The sequence below is a fragment of the Neophocaena asiaeorientalis genome, unplaced genomic scaffold (assembly GCF_003031525.2).
Source record: "Neophocaena asiaeorientalis asiaeorientalis breed wild unplaced genomic scaffold, Neophocaena_asiaeorientalis_V1.1 scaffold19, whole genome shotgun sequence".
NCBI classification, from domain to species: domain Eukaryota; kingdom Metazoa; phylum Chordata; class Mammalia; order Artiodactyla; family Phocoenidae; genus Neophocaena; species Neophocaena asiaeorientalis.
In genome coordinates, this window is record NW_020173388.1 from 5254698 (window position 1) to 5265206 (window position 10509).

General features: G+C 47.9%; 1 protein-coding gene across 2 annotated transcripts in view; it reads right to left on the minus strand.

The window, feature by feature from the left end:
- The window catches only part of KIT (KIT proto-oncogene, receptor tyrosine kinase), an 82226-nt gene extending 72151 nt beyond the window's left edge, over positions 1-10075 (minus strand). The window contains exon 1 of one of the 2 annotated variants that reach the window (XM_024746705.1): positions 9926-10075. In XM_024746705.1, coding sequence (XP_024602473.1) covers positions 9926-9992 — 67 coding nt within the window. In that variant the 5' untranslated portion in view covers positions 9993-10075. The remainder of the gene's footprint in view (positions 1-9925) is intronic. The other variant, XM_024746704.1, reaches the window with a different exon arrangement.
- Between the last annotated feature and the right edge of the window lie 434 nt (positions 10076-10509).

Sequence of the window (10509 nt, forward strand, 5' to 3'; positions counted from 1 at the left end):
TTTCTGCCCGCCACAAACAGCCACCTCCTCCCCAAGGCTCACCGCTTTGGGAAGGGCAGTGACCAGCACCCCTCATTACCTTTTAATTACCTTCTAAATGCAGGGCTAGGGAACCTACAGCAGAATCCCAAGATGGCCTAAGCCAGTCAGGACTCTTATCAGGCTTGGGGGTTTCATTTGTTGCCAGGTTGGTTGGTTGGTTGGTTGAACAAGTGAATTTATGCAGACTGTTACATTCCTGACTTATCATTTTAATAAATATTTAAAATCTGTTAAGAAGCAGAGACTCAAAGATCATCTCTTGCTACTATCAGATGTTGAGCCTACAAAATCTGTGATCTTGGCTGGGGTGGGGGGCGAGTAGGAGGTAGGGGAGGGTAATTAGCCCTGGACTTAAAAGCAAGTCAAAGTACACATCCGTGGATCTACTCTGGATTTGCATTGTGTATACCATATATGTAATATCATGCAAAAGTGAGACCTTTTTTAAAAAAAAAGTGAGACCTATACTCTTCCGTTTTTTAAAGTTATTTCTCTGAGTAAGCACCTACTTGACCAGATTACACATACAAAAATCTCATCACATATGGTACCGCAGGAGACACTGCAGTTACTGAAGAAAAATCCAGGTGCCCTAAAAATTATCCTATCTCATCTTCTGCTAGTCTCCACACAGATTTTTTTCTATGGGAGTCTTTCGGCTGACTGTAAACCTCTACTTCTGCTGTTCACACCTTGACCAATTCCTGCCCCATTCCTCAAGATTTAACTCAGGTCCCAGATCTTCCTTGGAATCAGCCATTCTACTCAAAAAATGATGCTCATTCCTCCAACCCAATGCAAATGAATATGTGTCCTGGCTTCTGGACCAGCACAAGTATTTAAATCTTATTACAAATCTTAACTATGTTAGCATCTACACCAAGCACTTATGTTTCCACAGATCCCAGGCTCCTTGAAGGCAGGGATCACATCTCAGAAATCATCATGCATGTTGACAGGACAAGTGAAATGATGTAATCAACCAGAGACTGCCCAACTGAAATTTCATTTCTACCACCTTCCCCTGCTGGACCACTGGCTGATCTAACGTGCCACTGAGCCATGACCACAAAATGACCAAAGGGAAGGGACAGGTGGGAAGGGAAGTGAGGGTGCTGGGTAAACCCCAGACTGAACAGTCCATCCCTGAGTAATCAAGGGAAAAGGACTTCTTCACCCTTACAGATCTGTCAGCCTACATGCAGCATGGCTGGCTGTGTCTCAGAATCCACAGTCAGTCGGGTGATCACAGAGCACAGTCATTCTTAGGTTAGGGCTAATTATGGTCGATTATAGATTTCTCCAGACCTCGAACTTCCTTGTTTTGGGCACTTATTTTGGCACTCAGCTTAAGCTATCGTGCACTGCACAATTCATTCTGTGGTTAGATCCACTGTCCCCAACTCCAATAGATCGATCAATAACCCCTTTTTAGGTGTGAGTTCTTTATTGGCTATTTTCAATATCACCAAAAACTGTGAGGATCGTGTTAGAGTCTACCCAGAATTTATAAGAAACAGTCCAGCCCACAGCCGAGGCAGTGAAGAGAGAAAAACAGCTGGTTATTTTATTTAGAAAGATTTCAGCTGGGCCCTTAAAGGGTCATCAAGCCAACTGAGGTGGGCAGGACCTAACCATTTCAGAATGACAATTACTTCTGGCTTTTCTCATACCTATGGCCAAAGCCCTATAACTCTGGCAACACAATAAAGTCTTTTCCAACCCTTCCAATCAAAGAATTTTCCCTAAAAAAAAAAAAAAAACCTCAATTTCTTTCTGGGGCAATTTCAACTATTCTCATTTTGTCCCATTCTTCACTCACATACTACAAATATTTGAAGACTGTCATTCACTAAACCTTCCTTTACGTTATCTTCTCCAGGCTTCATAAATCCAGTTCTTTAAGTTGCCTTCAAAGGGCCTATTTCCCAAAGCTTTAATCAACTCTACGTCCTCTTCTGTGCCTAAAACATCCATTTTGTTCTCTGAGAAAACCAATAAACATACTTTTAAAATAGTCTCATGCAGAGACTAAATGAAGAATTATCTTCCTGCCATCGACTTCTTTTCATGAAAATTTACTTTTCATTACACGACAGGTACACAACACACAATTCTTTAGAATCCCCAAATCCTACTGTAATATTATAGAGCCATGGTCTGTGACCTTTGGGCTTTAGTTTTTAACATGGACATGACCCTAAGAAGATTTTCGTTTATATCTATCAACGTGTCCGTGAAATTGTCAAGTAAATGCAGCCTGTAAATAATCAATAAACAAACATAGCGGAGTCCAGCATCATATGGCCTCTTTCAAACGGGCTCCTCTTCTTGGCTTTATTTCTGTGAACTCCATAGCACCCCCAGATCTCCATTACCACACCCACAATAGTTCCTGTTCCCCTTCCCCACAATCTCGTAGTGCCTGGCACATCCAAGATGCCCGTAAATTTGCCAAGCAAAGTAACTAAGTCTGCCACCTTTATCTTCCTCATGTCTCTTAAGTGTTCTGCCTTCTTTCCAGAGCATGCACCCCAACACGCAAGCACTCACTCCTTCATCCAGAGACCACCTAACCATCTAAAGAGTATGATCGGGCTTCCCTGGTGGTGCAGTGGTTGAGAGTCCACCTGCTGATGCAGGGGACACGGGTTCGTGCCCCGGTCCGGGAAGATCCCACATGCCGCGGAGCGGCTGGGCCCGTGAGCCACGGCCGCTGAGGCTGCATGTCCGGAGCCTGTGCTCTGCAACGGGAGAGGCCACAACAGTGAGAGGCCCGCGTACCGCAAAAAAAAAAAAAAAAAAAAAAAAAAAAAAGAGTGTGACCGATGGTCCCTCTGCCCAGCTCCCCACCAACACATAGCTCTCAGCCGTGGGCCTAACCATCCTAACAGAGGCCCCTCAGAAACTCTCCGTTAGATATTTGTACACCCATGTTCATAACAGCATTCGTCACAATAGCCAAAAGGGGCAAGCAACACAAGTGTTCATCGATGGACGAACGGAGAAAAAAATGTGGTCGGTACATACATATACACATACATATACATACACTGCCTTCCTTAAAAAGGAAGGAAATTCTGACATGCGCTGTAACACAGATAAACCTTGAGGACAAGTATGCTAAATGAAATAAGGCAGTCACGAAGACAAATACGGAATGAGGTCCCTAGAGTGTCAAACTCATACAGACAGAAAGTAGAATGGTTGTCAGGGGCTCAGTGTTTCACGGGTAGAGAGGGTTTTGGTTTTGCAAGATATAAGTGTTCTGGATATGGGTTACACAACAATGTGAATGTAATTAACACCACTGAACTGTACACCAAAAAAATGGTTAAGATGGTAAATTTAATGTTATGTGCATTTTACTAAAATTTAAACACACACACACACACACACACACACACACACACACCCCTCCCTTAGTTTTGGCTGCCCACAGCAAGGGGATGTCCAAGTTTTTGGAGCAGGTTGGGGAGTGCGCTTAACAGGACAGAATAGTACAGCGAACAGCCCTGGACCAGCTAGCAAAGCTGGGAGGGCCACTACTGGGTCAAGTCTACCGTAGCCTTGACTTCAAAGTTCTTTTCAGAATCTGGACCAAACTCAACACTGAATATACCCTCCCCCTCCAATGCTCCTTGAGGCTAATCAGAGTCCACCTTTCCAGCCTCTTAGCCTCCAATTCTCTACCCCCAGTCCTAACACCAACTGAAAGATCTGAAAATCTTCAAATAAGATCTTAATCTCTTGCTCCCTGTTTCAGGAGCTTTTTCCAACACAAGCCTCAACTACAGACACTCTACCCCCTTTTAAAGTTTAGAAATTAATGTCAAATATTATCTCCCACGTGGACTGATCCCTGATCTCTATCACATGCCCACCAAGATGTAAACTCCTCTCCTGTGAAATATGGCCTGGGCACTTTGCACTTCTTACGACACCAATTCTCTCTTTGAATTGTTGGCTCTGCTCTTACTCTGTTCCTACCCCACCCCCAGAGCCCACACGTATAGTCCCTACAAGGACCAAGGCATAGGGATTGATCATCCTTTGTTAAACTGAATCTGAAATGTTGGCTCAGCATTCACTAGTTCAAAGCTCTGTACAAGTGCTGGAGAACAGGAGAGAAGTTAAACCAGTACTGCCCGAGCGCTGCTGTGTGTCCAGCCCAGGGCAACGGACAAGCTCAGCTTGGTCCCTCACAGCTAGGGAAGGGCCTCATATAGTCACGGAAAAGCTCCTCCCTTCTCAAGGTGCTTTCAATGCCACTTTACAAGGCAATAGGGTTCATGGACCCCCTGTAAGTTACACTTACTTATTCATTGAGAAAATGGGCCATTGACAGAACTTTCCCCTCCTAAACTTTTATCCAGAAAGCTATATTCCCTTTGGTGTAAAGCAGCCGGTGAATAAGGTTAAACAAAGAACCAGGGAGAGAAGTATGCATTAACACTAACTGTGAACCTTTTAAAAAACTAGACATTGAATGGATAAGCTTCATCTTAATACTAAAAGAAACCCCTCTATATAATCTGGTTTAAAACCATTTCCAAATTTCTTTCCTAAGAGACAAACGCTGAAAAAGAAACATAAAATCAGCCTGATGGTGGAGTCCCCGTGCCTTCCCTGTAAGGGACGCTATGCAAAGTGTGTTTCGTGCATGATCTAATTTACTCCTTTCAGTAGGCCTATGCCATTATCCCCATTTTACAGATGAGGAATTGAAGCTTAAGCAGAGGTGAAGGGTCTCGTCCCAGGTCACAGAGCTGGCAAGAGGCCAAGCTGGACAAACTTGTCAAATTCAGAGCCCAAACTCTTAACTCTGATGCCTCATGCCCTGAATAACAATTTAGCTTAAACTTTAAAGTTTGCAAAAGCCTTAAAAACCTGTCAGAAAGGTATGCAGCGGAAAATACCTAACCAACGCATTTCATAACCAAAATGTAAGCATTAAGGCTAAAGCATAAGATGAATGGAAAAATTAGAAGGTATGAATGTTTTCACTAGAGAAATCTTCCGGCGGATATATGTATACATATAGCTGGTTCACTTTGTTATACAGCAGAAACTAACACAACATTGTAAAGCAATTATACTCCAATAAAGATGTTAAAAAAAAAAATCTTCTGGGTTTTTCTCCCCTCCGGTGGAAAAAATCGTCAAAGATCTGTTCACTCTTTAACACTAGTGATTCCCAACTGTTTTGTCAAAAGCTATGTAAAACTCAAGACAAAAATTAAAGTTTATTTCATTTTAAAAGCTGTCAAGTTAGTACCTATTGGTATCTGCGTGCAAGGATTATAAAGAGAAATAGTCAGATTCTACATACTCATGGAATTTTTTCATTTGTTAGTTGCCTATGCCATCCCAGACCCTGTGCCAAGTATCTTTACAAGAATCAGTTTCTAATCTTTAGAGTACTCATATTAGAGAAGGCATTATTCCCATTTTAGGGACAGCAATAATTCCTAATTTACAGATAATAAATATGTACAGAGCTTGACATGTGTTGAGCTTATACCATGAGCGTGCCAGGCAGTACCATTCTAAAAACTTTATATGAAGCCACACATTTACTGGCACAGAGAGGTTAAGTAATTTCCCCAAAGTCACACAGCTAAAACTAGGATGAAAGAGTGAAGTTCAGCAAGGGTAAGCAAGCAATTTGTTCCGAGGTCACAAAGCTGTCGGTCATGGAGCCAGCAGACTAATACAAGGCTGTTTTCATTCCTTAGCCCTGTGCTCCTTCCACTAGGTACCTGCATGGTCCCACCTGTGCTCACCGGGACCCAAGACTAAATGCCTAAAAGCCCAACTGGCAGTATAGAGTGGTACTGTCTAGAGCAATGGAAAGAGCAGAGGTCCCATCTAAAGACGGGGAGTTTTCAATTCTTCGAGAGAATAAAGAAACCTAGATCTTGATATAAATTCTCCATATTTTAAATACTGCCCCAATGTTTTCTAAAAAAGCATCATGTGGGCCAAACGAAACACATCCAAGCAAGGGCTATGAGTTTGCAATTAAGAGTCTGAAGTCAAAAGATGGGCTGTCTCGGGTCCAAAATGTCAAGAGACTAAGAGCTGCCAGGCTAGGCTTCCTCATAAGTCCTCTCTGCTTTCAACAAAGATTTACACTGGATTCGGCCTAGATTCAAACTTTTTCCTCTGGTGACTCCCTTGCAGGCCCTCTTCACTCTGGATTTGCAGCCACGAAAATATCTATTCAAGTTACAGAGACTGCAGGTGAAATTTTGCATGCTTAGGATTTCTTCAAACGTCCTTCAGTCCCCTTTTTAAAAAAGTTCCCGTATGTGAATGAAGCAACATTAAGCACTTCCCTAGCCTATCAGCTGTTTAAACTAAATTCATTCTGGAGAAAATGCCGCTGCAGCCTTGACCGCTGCCTTTGAAGGGGTCCCTGCACTGCAGTCCAGCTTCAAGAATTCCCGCTCAGGACACCGCGGCTCATTTCCTGGTGTCCTTCTTTAATCAGCCGGGGGAGACTTGAGGAAATGAGTCAAAATCCTCAGGGCAACTTCTAAGGGCCGTCAACAACAGCAGCAAAATCCATCACAACAACATCTGTACATAAACGTGCTCCAAGGGAAGCCCACAAAATAACTTGGCACATTTCTGATGAGCATTTGTTTTGGAAAAAGAAAGGCTTGGAGTGCTGAGCTGCCATTATATCTCACGGTGCTCGTCCAGGGTAAACAGCCAACGATGTCACCCATCACTGGGGCTTTTCTCTCTCACAAGTACCCCACAAGTATATAATGCTAAGACCACTTTTAGTTTTTTGCAATGGGGATGGAAAAACATTTCAACTAACTTGCACCATCATGTTAGAAATAGTGCATCTTCATTTTGGAGGGACTCTACCTGGAATAGGACAGCTAACACCTAAAGCCCTCATACGCAGCGTCAAATGCCTACATACGCCTCAGGGAAGCTATCACTGAATGACTCCCCCTTCAATGAATACTTCCCTCAAAATGAGAACACTAACTCAGACATCGTATGACAGGAAACCTAGGTCTTTTTCACCAACAATGGGAAAGTAATGATCTTGGCCATCCTATGTTCCCAGAACCTCCAACAATGCCTGGCATATGATATAGAATAGTTTCAAATAAATCTCACTTTACAACTGATTCTGAGAAATCATGTGACTGGAAATACAGCTGGGCATATGGGGCCAACCTCAGGCTTCACCCCTGATTATTCTGGGAACTGGCTTATCCTCAGCCAGTTTCTCCAGCTTTAATGGTAGGGATGGTAACAAGACTACCTCCAGGGCTTGCTGAGAGGACTGGCAATTGCAGGCAAAGGCCCCAGCACTGGGTCTGGCACTAACGTGAAATTGGAGGCACCCTAGAAAACGTGTTGCAATAGCACGGCATGAATGGTTTATAAAGTCTGAAGAAAAAATGTGTGGGTGGGTGGGAAACACCAGAAAGTGGATAAATGAATTATCTGGGTTCCCTTTTATAAGACCATCATGTTATTTCCAGCAGGACAGTAATTCAGAATGTTATGTGTCCAGCTGCTGGGGATGACTCTAGCCTCACACCTGCAGGAACGAGGGGAGGGTAGGATTCACTATTCACTGCAGGTTTATCCTGCTGGGCACAGGAGTTGTAAACACTGGGGCGGGGCGGGCCTGGTGATGAAGGAGGGTCCTGCAGAGTTGGCACCTCCTAGGCCTCAGAGGGAAACTGTAGGGGAGCATGTTTGGACTGGAGAAACACACATCTCCCTGCTTTAACCAGAGGCAGACCAGCAGGACACCACCAAGCGGTCGCTGTGACCAGGAGGCAGTGGAATTTCAAGGAGGCAGGAAGGATTCAGGGAAAGAGTTCAGAAGAAGTGTAGAGTCTACGCTCATAACACTGGAAGAGGAGAATTTGGGACCCAAAGGATCCTTCATGGTGCAGACCCCTTGCTGCCCTGTTGAGGACCCCGGGCTCCCACAAATTTAAGGGACTGGCACAACGGCACACAGCCAATAGAAGCTGAGAAAAGGAGACCCAGAAAGGCAGCACAAGGCTTTGTCACTACACCACACTGCCCCCCAGGAGCCAGACCTTAAAATCTCCTTTGCCAAAAAATCTGTTTGATGGAGCCGGCTAATTATGAGGAATAAGGGAGCAATGGATTCATTTAATTTAAAAACTGGGAAATAGTATGTGTAGTCTACCTTTCTCGTGTGCCCGACGGGTCCACTCCACACCCCTTCACTGAAATTAAAATGTCAAGGTACAAAGATGGAAAGGACCAAACGTCTAATTTGAAGCTTAGGCAGTCAAATCCGCCACGGGAATCCAGACACTCATTCATGATCCCTCCTACCTCTCTTCCCCCACAGGAAAGCCCTCACAATGCCTTATAAGACCGGGAAGGGGAAGGCTGCATCTTAAGACTTTATGGGAAAACTGATCAGCAGTAGATAGAGTCCCACAATAGTCACAGCGATGCTTCCTTTGGAGCCCTTGAATTCCAGTTCAGACTCACTTTCTATCCTTACATCATCAAGTTAGCCTTAAAGGTTAAAAAAAAAAAAAAATGACCTGGGAAAAAGCAGGGCTTCAGGGGTTAGTCGGGTGACCTGCACTCGCTTGCGCACCAGCGACGCCCAGAAAAAGAGAAGCTGCAGGAATCTGAGGGCTTCCAGGAACCTGCAAATCCTCCTCCACCTGAAGACCCAAGTTCCCGCGCAGATATAACCGATTTTCATAACAGCTTTAAGATGTAAGTAAGATTTGCAGAAAGTTCCACTCCATCTCCCACCCCTCACCTCAGGCAGCCCTTCAGTAGAGATATCATATGGGAGGGGGTGTTGGGAATCTCAAAATTCCCAAAGAAAACAGGGACCTGCGATTACAGGTCGCAGACACCGTGTAGAGGGGCTTGCAGAGCCCTGCCAGCCTGGCCGGGTACTCCGGCCGTGCGTGGGTGGCGGCTGGGGTCAGGAACCACAGGGTCCCGGCGCACCGTCCCCGCCTCCCCCGGGAGCAGGCAGCAAACGCAGCCCTCAGCCGCTCCGAGGCGCGTTGCAGGAAAGAAACGGCACCCGGCAGAAAGGGGCGAGCCTCGGGCACAAAATCTACAAAAGCAAAAAGTCTGCAACCTAGCGGCTGCTTTCCACACGCCCTACCCAAGTTGTCTCCGGAGCCGCACCTCCAGGTTCGCGGACACAGAGCCGCACGCGGCACGCTCCCCGTGCAAAAGGCATAACCGGGGGACCCGAGGACAACGCAGTCTTCGACTCGGGTCCAGGATGGCGCCTGGAGCAGAAGAGGCAGCGGGTCCGTCCCCTGCTCTGGGGCACAAAGAGCGCCGCGGTTTGGAAAGCTGCCGCCGCAGAGCAAAGAAAAGGCTCTCCTCCAACTTCGCCCTCCGCGCGGCTGAGAACCTGCGGGCCGGTCCTCCGGTGCGCCGGTCACACACGCACAACTTTTAACAAAAGGAAGCAGCGGTCGCGCCTCGCCCGGCGGAGATTAACGCGCTGCATGCGAACCACCTCGCCGCCCACCTCTGCGCCCGCTCACCCTCCGCACAAAAGCATCCCCAAACTCGCACGCAACCCGCTGCCCTCAGCCTCACCTCGCTCAGCCTAAGCCCCCCTCGCCGCCCCCATTCCCGGAAGACCCCCCGCTCAGCGCGCCCACCACCAGCGACAGGGGGGCTCCCTGCGCAGGTGAGCAGGGCAGGACGCAGGAGAGTCCCAGGGCCGCCCCGAATCTTCCCGGAGGCTGAAATGCCCCGGCACCAGAGGGCCGGCAACCACCTCTCCCGACACACCCCAACGTGTTCGGGCCCTAGGCGGGCACAGGGTGAGCCGGGGGACGCGGTCCGGGTGCCCGCAGCGCCCTCCCACCTGTCTGGACGCGGAGCAGGAGCACCAGGACGAAGAGGAAATCCCAGGCGCCGCGAGCGCCTCTCATCGCGGTGGCTGCGCTGGGAGCGGAGCTCCGTTCCACGTTCCTGCTCTCGCCCAAGTGCACTGAGCGCGGCAAAGCCGGGCCCCCAGAGCTGCGAGCGCCGAGCAGCGGCCCCTCCTCCCAGCGCCCTCCCACTGCGTGCCGGCCACGCCCCTTCTCCGCGCCCCTCCTCGCCTCCCCTCCCTCCCTCCCCCACTCCAGGGTCTTGCTCCCTGGCTGCGGCGTCTGACCCCTGCTCCTTCGACAAGCTGATCCCGGGGGACCGAGCCCGCGGGTAGGGAGCGGGCACACCGGCCCTCGCCGCCCGCTCCTGACCCCAGAGCCCCTTCATCTCTCCACCTCTTCTCTCCTGTGATATAGTAGGGCTGCCAGAGGCGGTTCCCGGACGAGAGTGGCGCTGCCCACGCGCTTTGTGAAGCTGGGCACCACGCGCACATCAGGGGACCGGCCCGCCACTTGGCAGGTGCTCCCCAGACAATAAAGGTCCGCCTCCGCCCGTCGAGCACGCTCCCAAGGGAAG